The sequence below is a fragment of the Paramisgurnus dabryanus genome, chromosome 18 (genome assembly GCF_030506205.2).
Source record: "Paramisgurnus dabryanus chromosome 18, PD_genome_1.1, whole genome shotgun sequence".
In the NCBI taxonomy this organism is placed as follows: Eukaryota; Metazoa; Chordata; class Actinopteri; order Cypriniformes; family Cobitidae; genus Paramisgurnus; species Paramisgurnus dabryanus.
In genome coordinates this window covers 8,033,663-8,053,096 of record NC_133354.1, presented here as the reverse complement: position 1 = coordinate 8,053,096, position 19,434 = coordinate 8,033,663, and the positions used below count along the sequence as shown (strand labels likewise).

Here is a 19,434-nt window from a genome sequence, read left to right as displayed (position 1 = left end):
TTAAGTAAACTTTTTTCAAATGTGGAACACAAGCTGTGTCCAAAAAGTTTTTTTTCCAGTGTAAGTTTAAGTGTACGAAAAAGACCCCATTCAATACACTAAAAATCTATTTAATTATTATTAAGTATACTTCTTTAAGTGCACTGAATGGGCTACTAATGACATAGGACTATACTTTTTGTATATTTGTATTTTATATCTTTTGCACTTTTATTTAGAACAAAAATAACAAACATTTTGGTTTAACCAAGCAGGTAAAATTACAACCCAACCCAAAAGGTTCATCTTTTTTTGACCAAATAAACCAGCGTTGTTTAAGTACGTTCAAGTAGCCTAAACTTTATTTTTACCTAAAGACTTTTAATTAAGTCAGAAGTCTCCTTTTAAACTCAGTTTAATGTTTAAGCACTCAAATACAAAATTCATGCTCTTAAATTTGATATAGTTTCTCTATAAATTAGTTGCAATAAATTATTTTTTTGGGGGGGGGGGGGGTAAACTTTTTGTTAATGTTAATAAGGCAGATAGGACTTACAAATGGCAGATATACAGTAAATTACAGCTTATTATGCAGTTTTTATGGGTCATGTGTTCATATTCTGTTCATTGGATTGAGGAACAACACCTGCTCGGCTATCTCCTCCCTCACTGTAACCTGAGAACAAATGATGTCACTTTACAAATAGAAACAAACACGACTTTAATAGAAGATACAACATCACACCACATTTAGCACTCGGCAGCTCTCCACATCGCCAGATACATGCTTGAATAAATCTCAAATCAGTCACTCGTAAGTCTTTCATTTACAGCTGTTGACAGATCGGTGAGACCCGGAGTGCGACAGTGTTGACACGTCTGGCCGTGTTTGCATTCGTGACAAGTATTTTAACATAAGTGGCGACTCCAAACTGTCAACCCCACGTTAAGTGTCTGTTTTTTGCTGTGAGTTTGTCCACACCCGCCCAACCGTATCCAACCGTATATGTAAGTTCAGAGCAATAACAGAAACATATTCTTGTCTGGAAAAACCTGTTTTTATATCTTATCGAAACACATCAGGACAGAAGAGTATTCGAATAATTCACATAAAAACATGAAGAAATGCCATTGTATTTTAAATATAAACCCAAGTGAGATGCATTTTACAGTACAATCACACAAGCATTCATGCAAAACATAAGTAAAATAAATATGTTGTTATACAAAGCAGACTCTCAGAAATATGAAGATACAAAAGCTGACACTGGGACAGTACCCTTTGAAATGGTCCTAATATGTGCATGGTACAAAAAAAGGATACCTTTGAGGTACGAATATGATCTCTTTAAGTACAAAAATGTACTTTTTGAACAGGGTCCTGCTTCAGGGATAGCTTTTGGACCTTTATTTCTAAAAGTGTATTTGGAGAATGTGGTTGTCAAACTTGAGTACTATAGTGTGATAAATTACACATGTGGTTATTTTTTTGAAACAATAACATCATACATCTTAAAACATCTTTAAAAAAATCTGACATAAATATTAGTTAAAGAAATGTGAAGGTCACATTTTTGTGTCACAGTTTGTCATAATTGTTTGAGTTTGGCCTAAGTGTTCAAATATTGTTTTGGTTAAACAAACAAATGATTATACAATGCAACTCATCTTTTATTGTGCATAATTGTTGTTGTTATTACAGAATAAATGAGTCTTTAGATGTGACTTAAAAGAAAATGCAATAAATTCCCCTTGAGACTTGTTTTGAGGAAACTGTTTTGAGTAGATCCTGTTCATCCTGATGATCAGCTATAGATAATAGATGAAATGATAAGCAGTAAACCCTTCTCATTTCCTTACAGTATTTCCTTGCAGTATCATTTTTTCAAACCTATCCACATTTTTGACATCCGTGCCGAAATTTCTGCACTCATTTGTCAACAGATCTGATTCTTTACTTGCTTTTGTACACGCTTGCTTTAGTAAACCACACATATACTGTATGCAAAAACAAATAGTAATGTAGGCTTTGAAAAAGTTTGAAGTAGATCTAAAACAAAAAATTAAGTAGAAAAAAAATTAAACATTATGATGTATTTTACAATTTCTTAATTAAAATAAGCAAATTTGACATTTACGTTAACTCACTTATGGGCTCAGGAGGGCATATCGTATTGTACTCAGATAATATAACTGATCATATAAATAGCCTAAAAACTTTACTTAACATTAAAAAATGCAAAACATTAGCATTTTTACCAGTTCTGATCACATGCCTTAAATAATACCCTGCAAATGTACCGTAGATATCACTAGAATCGACACACATTGTTCAAATAACTATGATGGTTGTCTAGAATGACGTCAGTGAATTTTAAACATCCCATGAAAGTCTCACATGATCACCATTTTTAGATAAACAGAAGATTTTAAGATATTTCTTTTAAAGATAACACAGGCGCCAACATCTTCTTTATGTACTGTATCTTATAAAAATAGCAAAGTTATATTAAACATCTGCATCAACATTAGGGTACTTTAGTTGTTTATTTGAATAATTAATAATTCACCACAGGAATATCTGCTTAAGAGATGTGAAAAAGATTTAATTATGTGTATACACTTTAAATCTTCAATTCAATTTCAGAGCAATCACATTCACATTATATGCACACATAATGGCACATCGCAATATTCATTGCGCCTCCTGCAGTCATGTTACGGCAGCAAAGTCCTTGATTATTACGCCAGAATGAGAGTATAGTTCCTAGCCATATTGGCCTAGAAAATCACAACTTTTAATTTTCTGTCGGTCTTAGTACACGATGTAACTACAGAAGAGTCAAGTTTTAAATAGGAAAAATATCCAAACTCTTTGATTCTTTTTTAGGTGTGATGCTAATGGTTTAATTAGATTCAATGAATTATGCTAAGCTATGCTAAAAGTGGTAGCGCCAGACCCGGAGATCGGCAGAAATGGATTCCAAAACGGTAAAAATCTAATGTTTGACTCTAGGGGAGCTAAAAAATAAGCATATTTTTTTAAAGTGGAGTGTCCCTTTAATTTAAACCCTGCATTGGGTCAAAAAGGGACGAACCCAGACGTTGGGTTAAATTGAACGCAGCATTGAAACAACCAATCATACAACCCAATGGGCTGGACTCGTCTCTTTTTAACCCAGTGCTGGGTTGAAAGTAACCCAGCATTATTTAGAGTGCAACTTAACTACAAGAAAATACAAAACTGGTGAAAATGCTGATATTTTGCATTCTTTTCTAATGAAATTCAATGTAAATATGATTTAATTTCTTGGCATTTTGCAAAGTCTCATTTTGCAATATTTTAACTGGAATCAACACACTCTAAAAAGTTGGATAAATATTGGACAGAACACAAACCCCTGGGTAAAAAAATGACCCAGTGCTGGGTTTATTTAACCCAACTGCTGAGTTGTTATTATAACCCTTGGTAGCATAACAACAACCCAACATTAGGTATTTTTTGAACCTAGCACATGTTCTGTCCAATATTTACCCATTATGGTTTAATAAAAAACTAACCTAGCCATTTTTAGAGTAGATGTTCACAGATATTAAACTTGGTTTATTTCTGTCTTAAATAGAAAATTAAAAAATCTGAGTTTCTTTTTTGACCCCATTGTATATCCAATGTACAACCATACCACATGCATAGAGTAAAGCAGAACATTTTGGATGTTTTGTGTGCGTGTCTGTACTTACATACCGGTATACTGTTTATTTTTGCACAAATAGTAATAAATGCAAATAAATGATGTTCAGTCTCTGAACTATGAGTGATGATCAGTTTCCATGGCAACATCGATTTCACTGGACATTAAAGTTGAAATATCTCCTGTATGAAAGAGATGGACAGAATTATGACCAAAGTTAATTGCAGGATAGATAGATAGATAGATAGATAGATAGATAGATAGATAGATAGATAGATAGATAGATAGATAGATAGATAGATAGATAGATAGATAGATAGATAGATAGATAGATAGATCGATAGATCGATTGATCGATTAAACTTAAATATTTAAGGCAGCAAAGAATTTTAATCTGAAAACATATAGGATTATAATAAAGAGTGTGGAAATGCACTTATTCAGAAAGTTTTATCAGATGTATTTATGGCTTCTGGCAGCTTGCACTGCGGAATGATAACAGGCAGGGCTTGTATTTGTCAACAAACAATAGAAATAAAGATGCCACCGTTCAGTTATTATGAAATGGAAAAAATGCAATGCTCGTTATGGCCACACTAGTGACAGTAGTCCCGCCTTCTAATGAAAAGAGCCAATCGTCATAAGTTAAAAAACTGCTGATTCTCTAGGGGTGGGGCTTTGTATTGAATGTTGTGAAGTACTTTGCCAACCTGGAAAAAAGTGTGTTTTGCCACAATTTGAGTTTAAGAAACTGAATTTATTGTTCAGTTAATGTCAGATTTAACAGTTTGTCAGAAATATATTGTTTTTGTGACCTCAGCAAGCAAGTTTTAAGATATCGTTCTTTCAGTCATACAAGTTGATACACGTATGACTGAAATAGCTGCCCGGAGGTGTTGCAAATATGGCCGTTGAGTAGGATGACTTTCCTTAAAAGAATTTTGATGTTAAGTAGCTCAAAGATTATTCACAATTTCCCTGTTTGAATTCTACAGAAAGAAGACCAGAATTTGAATAAGGGACAACAACTGTAAACGTTGTTAAATATAACAACCGCCTCAAATGTACATCATTGTTTACACTTTTCGGGATTGAACAATACAGTATATTGTATCTGCATATTAGCTGGTGACATAAAAAATATTTACACTAAGTACAGTAAAAATGTAAATCAAGTAATGTATGTCACAGTTGCATACACTGTACATGTGTCATACTGAAAATGGGTCATACAACAAACCAGAACTGTCTGTTTTATAAATAGTATATCAGTTACGGTAAGGAGAGAAAAAAATTATATTTTTGGAATTTAATTTCCGTGAATGAACTCAAGGGAGTGTCAAAAGTTAAGGTCACGTGAGTGTATCTGACAATGACTGCAGTCATTAATGACATGTGAAGAATGTTGCATTACGGGTGCAAACTATTAGTTATCGTAAAATATTTGATTTATGGTAGAAACTGGGTAAAGGTGTCTTACTATTCAGTCCAAACTAGAACATAAAATGCAAAAGAAAACATAAAACTTTTGAAATAACGTATACCTTCAAAAGTTTTTAATACCCTGAAATGCTTTTTAAACAACATTAAAGAAATTTCCATCTATTCTGGAATCTAATTGGCTGTTCGTTATTTTCTTCATTATATTTTTTCTACAAACATTTAAGCATACACCTTCAGATTATTTTTTTTTTTAATTATAGGAAACATTTCAGTTAGGTGTTTTGAACAGTACAGTAGGCATATGTTTTTTTTTTCAGTTTATATTAATGTATGTCACTAATCCATTTTTGACTTCTATGAACACAGAAGTTGTTACATTTAATAATGATAATTGGTTTAAAGTCAGTTAAGAGTATCTTAACTGGTTTTGCTTCTTAACCCTGATTTCAGGTCGAACGTCAAATGGCATCTAAACAAAAGTGGCACAGTTGGTTATCCTAAAGTATCGGTTTTTAACCACCGCGCAAATTCACTTTTTTCAGGGGCCCATTAATTTTTTCTCAGTGGTTAACAACGGATACTGATTATTTGTTTACTGTAGGACAGTGGTCTCCATCGTGCCCGCCAAAGCACATTCTATTAAAGGAATATTCCATTTTCTTAAAAGAAAAATCCAGACAATTTACTCACCACCATGTCATCCAAAATGTTGATGTCTTTCTTTGTTCAGTCGAGAAGAAATTATGTTTTTTGAGGAAAACATTGCAGGATTTTTCTCATTTTAATGGACTTTAATAGACACCAACAATTAACACTTAAATCAACACTTAACAGTTTTTTTCAACGGAGTTTCAAAGGACTCTAAACGATCCCAAACGAGGCATAAGAGTCTTATCTAGCAAAACGATTGTCAGTTTTGACAAGAAAAATAACAAATATACACTTTTAAAGCACAACTTCTCGTCCAGATCCGGTCGTGATGTGTCAGCGTGACCCCACACAATACGTCATGACGTCAAGAGGTCACAGAGGACGAACGCGAAACTCCGACCCAGTGTTTACAAGTCTGTTGAAAGTGGACCGTTCCGACGTTGTTGTATGTGGAATGATACTAATTAATGTCTTTGTGTAAGTTTATTGTTTACAATGGTCCGCAAATGTGCGTTTTATATATGTAACACGTGACCTCCCTACGTCACTATGCATTTACGTTAGATCGCGCTGGACCGGATTTAGACGAGAAGTTGTGGTTTAAAAGTGTATATTTGTTATTTTTATTGTCAAAAATGACAATCGTTTTGCTAGATAAGACCCTTATACCTCGTTTGGGATCGTTTATAGTCCTTTGAAACTCCGTTGAAAAAAACTGTTACGTGTTGATTTAAGTGTTAATTGTTGGGCTCTATTAAAGTCTATTAAAATGAGAAAAATCCTGCAATGTTTTCCTCAAAAAACATCATTTCTTCTCGACTGAACAAAGAAAGACATCAACATTTTGGATGACATGGTGGTGAGTAAATTATCTGGATTTTTATTTTAAGAAAATTGAATATTCCTTTAATAGTGTCAATTGTAATATTTATTTATTACATATCGTCGCTGGCCGATGAAATTCACGTATGTCCAAAACGGTTACTTTTCAGGAAGTGAAAGCAGTTGAATGTAGCATTTTTATACTTGGTACGGCTTCTTTACATGTAACCATATTCTTGCCAATGTAATGATATAATCCAAAATTGAGTTTAAATGGACATACGTGCATAACGGTGGTCGATACGCGTTCCTCTGATCATTAATTTAAAAATGGCCAAGTCGCGTTTCATATTGACAGATTAATACGCTCAGTTTATTAAATAGCCTACGTCTTAGTTTATTAAATACGCTTAGTTTATTAAATATTAATTATACATTTATTAAATGTCTCTTGCAAACTATGAAGGGACAATGAATCAATACACTGACATGGTAATTCTAGACAGATGCTTTGTTTGTACAGTCCTACCCTAATTTTGTCACTCCTAGACGTACGTCTGGCGTCAGGGGGGAAACGTTTACCTCGATGAAGAAAAATTCATTGTCTCACCAGGCTATGTTTATTCGGCTATATCCAGTGCTGAGCTTCGATGAAACTTCACGAGACCGGCGAGATGCTTCCACAGAGCGGGAGATACGCGGCGGGATCGACAGCTTTGACACCAAATGGATATACGTCAATATCAGATGAAATGATTTCACAACTTTTCATTGGCCATTTAGATATGTAAAGCATACTGTATACGGAAATTAACCTGGACATTCAATCCGTCGAAAAATCTCAAAATCGGCAAAATGGACATACGTGGTTTTCATCGGACAGCGACAAAATTTTTACATTTTAAACAATACTAAAACATTTCAACAAGTAAAATAAAATAAAATCAAGAAGTAAAACAAAAAAGTTGAGGAGACTATATCAAAATGTAGCCCTCCATATTGTTTTATCCATTGTGGTAGCCCTTGCCCCAAAAAAGGTTGGAGACCCCTGCTTTAGGATAACTAACTGTGCCACTTTTGTTGAAATGCCATTTGATGTTCGACCTGAAATCAGGGTTAAGAAGCAAAACCAGTTAAGGGACTCTTATTTAAACCAATTATCATAATTAAACGAACAACTCCTGTGTTCCTAGAAGTCAAAACTAGAATAGTGACATACAAGCGGTCAACTTACATATTGACCCCTTTTGACCCTAATTTAGGCGGTCCAGATAAGAAGAAAACATAAAGCACGCTAAAAAGAAAGAAAACAAATAATAAAATCCAATACTTTAAAACTTTTATGTTCCTCTACTGTTAGATGAATTTTATATTGATGAGAAGCTGTAAAAAGTATGCAGTGTTGGGGCATGGGGGCCTCAGGTCTTTGCTTAGGGGGCCCTGAAATGATAAACCCACCCATAAGTATTATTTTGTGCGTAAACAACAACATATATGATGTAATTTGGGTCATGTTTTCTTTTCCCTTGCATATCATGGTCATGAATTTGGTAATAAGGAATGTTATATAACCTGTCTATATAGGTATCCACCCACGTCTGGCGAGCGTCTGCCAAGTGCTTTTGAGATTGACAGTGTTGTCACACTAAATCGGATGGGAAGCATTTAATAAAAGACAGTTTTGTACATATAAAGACATTTTTATTTATTCTGTTTATGGGATGAATTTCAATCTGATATATTGACTTTGCTTTGATTGTGTTTATCACTCTAAAAATGTTGGATTGTTTTAACCGATATTTGGGTCAAATATGGACAAACCCAATAGTTGGGTTATAAATAACCCTATGCTGGGTTGTTGTTATCCATCTATTTAATCTACTTGTTATCTATTTAACTGGGTTTAACAGAGTATAATTTTGTATAATAGTGGTTATATAACAATAATAACTTCTTCGAAATATTAAGAAATCGAATGTCACATTGACATCAGTCTGTCTTGAATTTTCATTTCATGCAATAGAGTTCCTTTGATTTATCTGTTTGTTTAAACAAAACCCGATTTAATGCTCACTAAACATGTAGTGTTTGTTCTGCGTATGGGAAGGATTTTATTTTCATATTAATTTTAAAAGCAGCAGTAATCTGAATGCAAACAATGTCATACCGCAAGCACCTCAGCCATTTCAAACCAAACATAGTTCTCAGAGGTGTGTCACCACCACATGTCATATTACTAACGCCTTTATTTATTCTGGGCTTACCCACGTACTTGACCTTATTTATTAGCTATGATTTGAATTTTGAAAGTAAACCTTTGGTGTACACGTTATCACAACCTACACAATAAAATATGCTGGGCTGTTTCAACCAACAGTTGGGTAAATATGGACAAACCGATGGAAGCTTTTTGGTAGCAATATTCAATTTAGAATGCAATATGGCGATGTATTTTTGTATTTACATTTAGAATTTTTATGTTATATGTGCAATGTTCGGTATGAAATGAAAATTCAATTTTTTTGCCATTTTCTACAGTCCTTTTTTAAATACAGATATTAATACTTTATAAATTGCGAAATTAAATCGTAAATTGATTAAAACAAAGCAAAATGATCGTTTAAATGCCATATTCCTAAATACATTGACGGGCATGATACGTGGGATTTTCATACCGCGTAATGGATGTAGCAAATTATATTGAAAATGCATTCCGAGTTGACCACGCCCCCGCCCTGTGAATCACTGCTTTAAGGCGGGGCCAGCATCTCCCGTTGCATGTGCTTACGTGGAAAACATTGTGGCAGAGCTGATTGTGAGTGTTATTCATTGACAGACTAAATGAAGCATAAACAGAGAAATACAGGGCTGCAAGTCTCACGCATTCACTGTAAGACACAGGCACTTCAGCCAGCTCATGCAGTGCCGGCCCGAGCCTCTTGGGGGCCCTAAGCAGAATTTGTTTGGGGGCCCCCTCCCGCCAATTTTTTTTATTAAAAAAATAAAGAAATTAAAAACGTTTATAAAAAGAACAAAGTTGCACATTAAACGGACACTTCACCCATTTGCAAAGTTAGAACCCCAGACATGTTTTTGAATGGTCATGCATAATCTTCTCAGTTGCCGCTGAGACAGGAGAAATACAGATTTCAGTGTTGCACTTCCTTCTTTCAATGATGTAAAAATCATCATTTTGCATCATTGAAAGAAGGAAGTCCAATATCTTTGTTGAGGAAGAGAGACTACAAACACCCCTTTTCTTGGTCAAATAGGCACCAAATTCTAAATGTATGTTACATTTCACCTACAAATATAACACACTTTCAATAAAGCTTAATGTTTCTACGGGTGAAATGCTCCTTTAAGTAAAAGCTAAAATTAGCATTAGGTACAGAAATCAAATCAAATAATTCATAACACTGTCTTTATTGTATGAATTAAATATAGTTAATTTTTTTTAGATTTGTTTGATTAACATTAATGACTAGGGATGTAACGGTATTATACATTCCGTGGTATTGCGGTATCAAATATTCCTGGTAGCGCCATGTTCACAGGATTCGGTAAAATGTTTGATCTTCCGGGCAACACGTGTAGTTTTTTTTCGGCCAAGTGGAGCGAGTGGAGGGACGCGGGAACTACAATTTCCATAATCCCATGCGTGCCACTCTGATGCCTTTCTACAAGTGGCGAAGCAAAAGAAAAACAAATTTTAAATCTGATGTGTGGAAAAATTTCACGTTCGCTGTGACAAGAAACGAGAAAGGACAAAATGTGACCGACATACAAAAAATGAGTATGAGTGAATCCGTGAATGAGGAGAGTGTGTGCTGTTTCTCAATTGGAAGGCTGCAACCTCCTTAGGTCGCATACATGTATACAGGCTGCATCCGTCATTACACGCGCCTGGTGTATTTAAGTTAACTGAGTATTACATTCACAAGTCATAAGCTTGTTACAACAATATACGATTAAATAAGAATAATAGTCAACTTGAATAATTTTAATATTCTAAAATAAGATGTATGCAGCCTACAAATGCGACCTATGGAGGCTGCAGACTTCCAATTGAGAAACGTCCTGGAGTGCGTTTTCCAAAACCATCGTTGCTAACCTATTAGCAACTTAGTTGTTTGGCAATGGGAAATTGCATTGCAACCAACAAAGTTGCTAATTTAATTAGCAACTATGGTTTTGGGAAACGCACCCCTGTATTGAGTGAGCTGACCTCAGCTCGAGGTCCAGCAACAATAAGTAAGCTGCTATTTTCATTTTTATTGCGTTGTTTTTGTTTTCAGGAATTGACCGATCTTAAAGCAACACTATGTAGTTTCCATGTAAAAATGACTTACAGCTCCCCCATGTGGTTGAAAAGCGCAACAGTGGCAGGTATCAGACACTCCTTTGCAGGCAGGGGGAGGGGCGGGGCTGTGTGCTCTACCCTCCACCGCCACTTTCAGAGTGTGCTTGTAGCAGCTAGGAGGCTGCTCAGGTTGCAGCAACAGTACAGTTTGTCCAGCTAAAAGTTGTTCTATCACTGAAATAATTTTAGAGACATTATTTAAAGGTAAAAAAACTACATAGTGTTGCTTTAAAACCCATCATCTTTTTTTTATTCTTCATTCACAACTGTTGCTTTCATAGGAATACCAAGCATAAGCATTAATAATAATAAAAAATAGGTCAATGGAGGGAGTGACTCAATTCCTAAAACCTGACTGATTGGGAGTTGTTTAAAGTTAACAAACTAAACTTAAACTTAATTTTTTTTTATGTTTTTACATGGTCTAATTATTTTTGTCCTTTTTATGAAAATTGTAAACACTACACTACACTATACTTTGTACATTGTCTTGTTTAATAAACACTTATGGCAGTTTTTCAAAGTCCTTGTTTTTTCCTTCCTATAAATGGCTCAATAAATACCGTACCGTGGGCATCATACCGTAATATTACCATAATGCGAGGTTTTTTTTTATACCGTTACATCCCTATTAATGACATGGACTTGGTTTCTGCCTGATCTATACATAAACCTAAGACATAAACAAATGTTTATGTCGGAAAAAGAATACTGTGGAGATCATTTTGTTTGTATGTGCCCTGTCAAGAACACAACGATTTTATGTTCGCTTGCTTTCTGAAACGCGTTTCTCCATGTGTGCACTACTAAGTGCACTTAAACGCGGGCACATACAGACCGAGGACGAATTACAAACGGCGCAGCATAAAAATGTTACTTTGTTTTTCAGTGCTCTATTCCTCAAATCAGAATTTTCTTGTCTTCATTCATTCATTCATTCATTCATTTATATTACTTGTTTAAGTTTTTTTATTGTAAAAAAAATTATTGGGGGCCCCCTGGTGGCCGCTTAGTTCACTTATTCACTTAATTCACTCAGTGAGCAATAACTGCTACTGCCATTACTGAGACCAGTCTCTTCTAACTAGCTCATGATAACGTGGTATATAATAATAAATATGTAAAGAAAATATGTAATTTTACATGATTACGGTACGTCATAAAAGAAGTAAGTCTTTAAAAATATTATGTATGATAATGTTACCAAATTAACTAGATATCACATATTTTTACAGTGTAATTTTACTTTACTTAGTTTAGAAGATTTATTTAATTTCCATATGTGTGAAATTTACTTGAAAAATATTTGTGCAAAAACTTGCAAAATAAAAATTACATAAATTGGATTTTTTTTATAAATTTCAGCAGAAGCAAAATAATTTTAACCATATCAAACAGACCTGAAGGGTAACATTTTAATTAAGGATGCACGGATATATCGGCCTATAATCAGTATTGGAAGATACCGAACACCGGACGATTGTTTAAAAACAGCTGACATAAATTGTACTTATTGTTTTTCAGTTAGACAATACCAGTTTACAACTGGTTGTATACTTTTACTGTGGGTTTACACCAGACGCGAGTTCAACGATTTGCGCGAGTAGATTACATACAAAGTCAATGCAAAGACACTTTGGGGCGATGCGAATGACGCGATATAGGCATCGCGTTTGCCGCGAAAACACACGCTATTTGCCTCAAACGCGTCTTCGCCCAAGTTGAAAATATTCAACTCGAGCGAAAAATTTGCATGACACTAAGTTAAATCCTGCGAGTAATCTAGAGCGTTTGGTGTGTAGGTAGCATGAGGCTACGTTTAAATGCAAAAGTGCCGTTGCGTTATCACTTTTTATTCGGCGTTTATACGAGCATTTTGAGGGGAATCTGTGTGCATATGGTGACACAAAAGTGTGTGATATTTGATGTAGTATGCACTCCATGTGGCTAGTTGGCAATGTGAAACCTTTGTTCCCTTTCAATACGGTTCACTTCGCATTGCGTCAGTTTGCTGACGCTATGGGGGAAACTCCTGTTTACTCCGTGATTGAAGCCTATTGGTTAACGTCTGTAGAAAATACAGACCAATGACGTTTGACCCCGCGTGGGGGCGTGGCACACGTCCCTATATAAGCCGGTGAAATACGTCAAGAGCTCATTACTTTTCTCCTTCAGCGCGAACCTTCTCGCTGCTCCGAAGAAGAAGCCCTTACTCGCCGTCGATCCAAGCACTGCAGCGGACTACAACACACCAGCGTGTTCCCCTGCCGCTTTCCGGTGAGCCTAAAAGAGAGTTATCTAAAAGAGCAGAAGCACGTTGAGATAATGTCGCTTCGGCATTGCGGCTCCTGCCGAGCCCCTTTGCCTGTGGAGGATTTCCACAAGGAGTGTGTCATCTGTCTGGGTTCTGCCCACGCCGAGGCCGTACTCGCCGAGGCGGGCTGCGCCCACTGCGAGCTCCTTCCTATCGCGGTGCTGCGCTCCCGCCTCGAGATCTTTAAACGGAAGGCTTCCCGTGCTCTCCCGCCTAAACAGCAGCGGAGCCGTGAAGCTGGAAGACGCCCTGAGACCGAGTCCACGCCGGCTCATCCCCCGCGTGCTCTGTCTCCCCGCCGTCACCCTGTCACCTTCGCCCATGAGGACCTACGCCCCCTGCCGAGTGCTAGCGGCATGGTTTCCTTTGGGTCCGGTGACAACTTGGAAGTGATGTCATCCTCTGAGGAGTTAGAGGATTGGGCGGCTTCGGATGACGACGCCCACGCAGCCGCCGCTGATGAACCTACCGAGTCGCGTCCTCATGACTCTGAGCTCATCCGCATCTTGACGCAAGCTACGGCGGAGCTCAACATCAAGTGGTCGCCGCCGTCAGAGCCTCAACTCAGCCGGTTGGACGAGTGGTTTCTGCAGCCCGGGCGCCGTCAATCGTCCCGCCAACGGCAGGCGCCGTTTTTCCCTGAGGTTCACCAGGAGCTCACCAAATCTTGGCGTGCTCCCCACTCCACCCGAGCTCAGAGCGCCGTCTCCCACGTCCTCTCCGTAGTGGACGGCGCCGACGAACACGGCTACTCCAAGATGCCGCCGCTCGAGGAAACTGTCGCCGCCCATCTCTGCCCGTCTTCAGCCGGCGGATGGAGGGCGAAGTTGAACCATCCGTCAAAGCCCTGTCGCCTGACATCGACCCTGGCGTCGAAATCTTACGCCGCCGACGGCCACGCTGCATCCGCTCTCCATACGATGGCGGTGCTGCAGGTATACCAGGCAAAACTCCTCCGTGACATGGACGAGACAGGTCCGGACCCGTCGACCTTTCAGAACCTGCGCAGCGCGACTGATCTGGCCCTTCGCGCCACTAAAGTCGCCACTCAGGCTGTAGGAAGAGCCATGGCCAGCCTGGTTGTTCTGGAGAGACATCTGTGGCTGAACTTGACGGAGATAAAGGACACGGATCGGGTTGCCCTTCTTGACTCGCCCGTGTCACCGTCGGGGCTCTTCGGCTCCGCTGTGGAGGGGTTCACCCAGCGCTTCACTGAGGCACAGAAATCGTCGCAGGCTATGCGGCATTTTCTACCAAAACGATCTGCCTCAGCGTCTGAGACCGGCCGCCCAAAACCGCCGCCAGCTCAACGCCCTAAGCCAGCACCAGCTCAGCCCCAGCAGAGAGCTGAACCGGAGGTCAAGCGCCAGCGTCCTGCACGACCGGCTGGCCCGCCTCGACGCCGCGGTCCCCGTCCTCGGATTACGCTGGACCCGACGCCGGCGCCGCCTCCCTGAAGAGAGTCTGAGGAGGAAAAGAGTCTCTGGTCCCGCTTCGGCCGGCCCGCCCTCGAAAGTTCTGCGTGTTTCAGTCCCCTCGGGCGCTGGACACACCCTCGCTGTAACAGCGAAACACAAATTTTTACCTTTTCACAAAAAGAGCAAATTTCCTCCTCTGTACACACAAACACACACACACGGCTTAACGTCCATAAGCATATCGACGCTCGCCGTCAAATTTCACGTTTGGCAATCCACCCCCGGTTATGCCGGGCTGGATTCTAAACGTAATCCAACACGGTTATTCACTTCAATTCGCCCGGAGACCACCCCGGTTTCGCGGCGTTCTCTACACCACTGTCCCAGACGATCGTATGCAGATCCTCAGGGAAGAGGTGCGTTCTTTATTACTAAAAGACGCGATAGAGACGGTCCCGGCGGATCAAAGCGAATCAGGCTTTTACAGTCGTTATTTTCTCGTTCCAAAGAAAGACGGCGGCCTCAGACCGATATTGGATCTACGCGTTTTGAATCGCGCTCTTGCCAAACGGCCGTTCAAAATGCTTACAGCCAGACGAATCATGGCGTTAATTCGACCGGGCGATTGGTTCATATCAGTGGATCTGAAAGACGCTTACTTTCACATTCCGATAGCGCCACGTCACAGGCCGTTCCTAAGATTCGCGCTCGACGGGACAGCATACCAGTACAAAGTTCTGCCCTTCGGATTATCTCTGGCACCACGCACATTTACCAAATGTGCGGATGCGGCTCTCGCCCCTCTCAGACAGAGCGGCATCCGCATATTGAATTACCTCGACGATTGGCTTATTCTAGCACAGTCAGAGAGGGAAATTACTGCGCACAAGACCGTTGTACTCCAGCATTTGGAGAATTTGGGGTTCAAAATCAACCTCCAGAAGAGTTTGCTCACCCCCACGCAGCGAATCGCGTTCTTAGGCACGACGCTCGACTCATTAAAGATGCGGGCATGGCTTACACAGGAACGCGCGCTCACGGTCAGACGCGAGGCGGCATCGTTCAAAGCGGGTTCACATCTCCCTCTCAAACGATTCCAAAAAATGCTGGGTCTGATGGCAGCAGCATCCCCACTAAAACCGTTGGGAATGCTGTTCATGAGGCCGCTTCAGTTTTGGTTGAAAGCGAAAGTTCCGCCCCGTGCTTGGTTGTCGGGCCGCTTATTAATCAAAATCACGTACAGCTGCGTGAAAGCGCTTTCGATATGGACATCCCCTCACCTTTTCCTCTCGGGCACGGAGCTCGGCTCCGTGAGCAGGAGGAAAGTGGTGACTACGGATGCGTCTGCGACGGGTTGGGGCGCTCACTGCGACGGCGAGCTCGCCTTCGGTGCGTGGAACAACCAGTTGTCTCAGCTACATATCAACCACCTCGAGATGTGGGCGGTTATCTTGGCGCTACGACACTTTCGACCGAAACTCCAACATCAACACGTTCTAGTGCGGTCGGACAGTATGACGGTGGTTTCGTTCATAAACCACCAAGGAGGGCTGAGATCTCGCTCCCTATCCAGGCTGGCGAAACGGCTTTTATTATGGGCTCACGCGAACGTACGTTCGTTAAAAGCGACTCACGTACCGGGTGTAGCCAATACGGGTGCAGACATTCTCTCGCGCAACGGTCCGCCACCGGGAGAATGGAGACTGCATCCTCAGACGGTCGAGAGAATATGGACCGTCTTCGGCCGGGCGGAGATCGATCTGTTTGCATCAGACGAGAACGCGCATTGCCCGATCTTCTTCTCGAGACATCACGATGCCCTGTCGCAAGCATGGCCGGCGTGTCTTCTGTATGCTTTTCCTCCGGTGGCTCTGTTACCACAGGTCCTTCAGAGGATAAGAGAGACGAAATGCGCGATAATTCTGGTCGCCCCGTTTTGGCACAATCAACCATGGCTCCCCGACCTATGGCAGCTGAAAACATCAGCACCATGGCCAGTACCGCTGAGGAAAGACCTCCTATCTCAGGCGAGAGGGACGATATGGCATCCACAGCCGGAGCTATGGAATCTACACGTTTGGTCTCTGAACGGCAACCATCACGCCTTTCAGGACAAGTGTTAAATACTCTAACTGAAGCTAGGGCCCCATCTACCAGGCGCCTTTACGCTCAAAAGTGGTCTATTTTTCTGACTGGTGCACGACGAAAGACTTAAACCCAAACACCTGTGAAGTGGAGCATATTCTCTCCTTTCTGCAGGAAATGCTGGACAGCGGTCGCGCGCCCTCGACGCTTAAAGTGTATGTGGCGGCGATAACGGCGAATCACGCCCTTATCGCCGGTCGCACCGTGGGAAAACATGATCTCATCATTAAATTCCTCAGAGGCGCTCGCAGACTAAACCCACCGCGACCTAACACGGTCCCGTCTTGGGATCTGTCCACGGTCCTGAAAGCGCTGCGCGGTCCCCCTTTCGAGCCCCTCGAACAGGCTGACCTGCGCGCTCTCTCGTTTAAAACCGCTCTCCTCCTGGCGTTGGCATCGGTTAAACGAGTGGGCGATTTACACGCGTTTTCAATTGACCCGTCGTGTCTGGAATTCGGTCCTAACGATAGCAAAGTGATCCTTAGACCGAGAGCGGGATACATTCCTAAAGTTTTGACCACGCCATTTAGAGTTCAGGTGGTTTCACTTCGCGCCCTTCCGACGGCGGACGGCGAACAAACCCCGAACACGCTCTGCCCCGTCAGAGCGTTAAGAATATACACGGACCGTTCTGCCTCATACCGCAAGTCAGATCAGCTGTTCGTAAGCTTCGCGCAACATTCCTTAGGTATGCCGCTCACTAAACAGAGGCTATCTAAATGGATCGTCGAAGCCATTGCTTTGGCTTACGCCTCCCTGAATGAACATTGTCCAGTTGGTTTAAAAGCTCACTCCACGAGGGGTATGGCTTTATCTTGGGCTTGGTCTACGGGGATTTCTATCGTTGACATTTGTAACGCGGCCGGCTGGTCCTCGCCGTCTACGTTTGTCAGATTTTATAGCCTGGATGTCCCTGCCTTACAAGCACAGGTCTTATCGGCTTAATGATTCACGCGACTGCGTTTCTGTATGCCTTCACGGTGCGTTGCTAGCTCACCGTCATGGCTACCTATTAATAATTAATGCACAGCTCGCGGCGCGCTCAGGGAACCCGCCGTCTCGTGCTCTATTGTATATGCATCATGGTGCGTTTAGAAACTTCACTGTATGCGTATTACTGTCTCATATATGGTGCTTACACTTGCGCTCGCTAGAGCTATGTATATGCTGGGTTAGGGCCACATGCAGTGTCTCTCCGGTAAGGGCACCTCAGTCCGTTGTGTATGCACGGCGGGATGGGATTACGTTCCCCCATAGCGTCAGCAAACTGACGCAATGCGAAGTGAACCGTATTGAAAGGGAACGCTTAGGTTACTCACGTAACCCCGGTTCCCTGAAATAAAGGGAACGAAGCATTGCGTCGCTGGCCGTGCTACAAACGTCTACGCAGCGAGTGTTATTCGGCTGCGCGCTTCAGTCGAATAATAATGAGCTCTTGACGTATTTCACCGGCTTATATAGGGACGTGTGCCACGCCCCCGCGCGGGCTCAAACGTCATTGGTCTGTATTTTCTACAGACGTTAACCAATAGGCTTCAATCACGGAGTAAACAGGAGTTTCCCCCATAGCGTCAGCAAACTGACGCAATGCTTCGTTCCCGTTATTTCAGGGAACCGGGGTTACGTGAGTAACCTAAGCGTTCTCCCAAGTTTCCTCTAAATCTGTCTGGTTTGCTTCCGACGAATTGGCGCATCAACAATTTGATGGAGGTTATTAATGCAAAAAAGCAAAAAAATTCTCCAATGGGGTGAGCAAAAAAATCTTGAACATTTTTCTTAAACAATAAATTCAAGAAAAATGCAAGAAAAATTTGCTTACCCCATTGGCAGATTTTTTTGCTTGTTTTAATGCAAAAAATCACTTAAATTTGATATTTCTGGTCTAAAAACTAAACTTATTTTCTTGGGTAGTTTTGCTCATCAAGAAAAAGCATCTTAATTAAGAATTTTTAGATATTTTAACTGAAAACAAGACAAAAATACTAAGATGTTTTTTTCTTGAAAATAATTTTTTTTGCAGCGTACATAATGCCCCTGGACACAAAAATATGCATGTCATGTAATTGACTCGTATGTTGCTGAAGACCTTTCCTCACTAAAATATAGTTTAAGAGGACTTAAATAGTATCACTAGTCACTTTTATGTGTTTCTGTTTGTCATTTTCAGAGCCATGGTTCGTTTGGTTGATAGTCTCTATCCCAAAATTCTTTGCAGTAAATGGGTCATCGCACAATTTGCTTCTGTTGAAATAGATATCTAATATCATAGATTTATAATGTTCATAGGTTAACTTCTAATAATTACAGTGTAATATTTCCCTCTAGCAAAACTGAATACAAAAAGCAAGAGCACTTTTGAGATTTTTTAATAATTAACATAATTGAGATCTTTGAAAAGGTAAATTAGTGTAATTATGTGTTATGTTGCATTCTTTCACCATCTAAAGCAACATTAAAGCAACATACCTGAGGTGAGATAGATAACAATTAATCGTTAGCTCTGAATTATCTTTCCACTCCTTGTGGTTAAACAGTAATTAACAAGTCTAAACCGGGACCATTACGTGTTCTAATGGAATGATGTGTACTGAGATTATAATTCACACC

The 19,434-nt window shown here is 40.3% G+C and overlaps 1 protein-coding gene across 3 annotated transcripts in view; it reads right to left on the bottom strand.

Annotated features, from left to right (window-relative positions):
• Positions 1-506: 506 nt before the first annotated feature.
• The window catches only part of LOC135721623 (uncharacterized), a 34,427-nt gene continuing 15,499 nt past the window's right edge, over positions 507-19,434 (bottom strand). For 2 of the 3 annotated variants that reach the window (XM_065244003.1, XM_065244004.1), the window contains exon 13: positions 507-3,853. In XM_065244003.1, coding sequence (XP_065100075.1) covers positions 3,789-3,853 — 65 coding nt within the window. In that variant the 3' untranslated portion in view covers positions 507-3,788. The remainder of the gene's footprint in view (positions 3,854-19,434) is intronic. The other variant, XR_010521533.1, reaches the window with a different exon arrangement.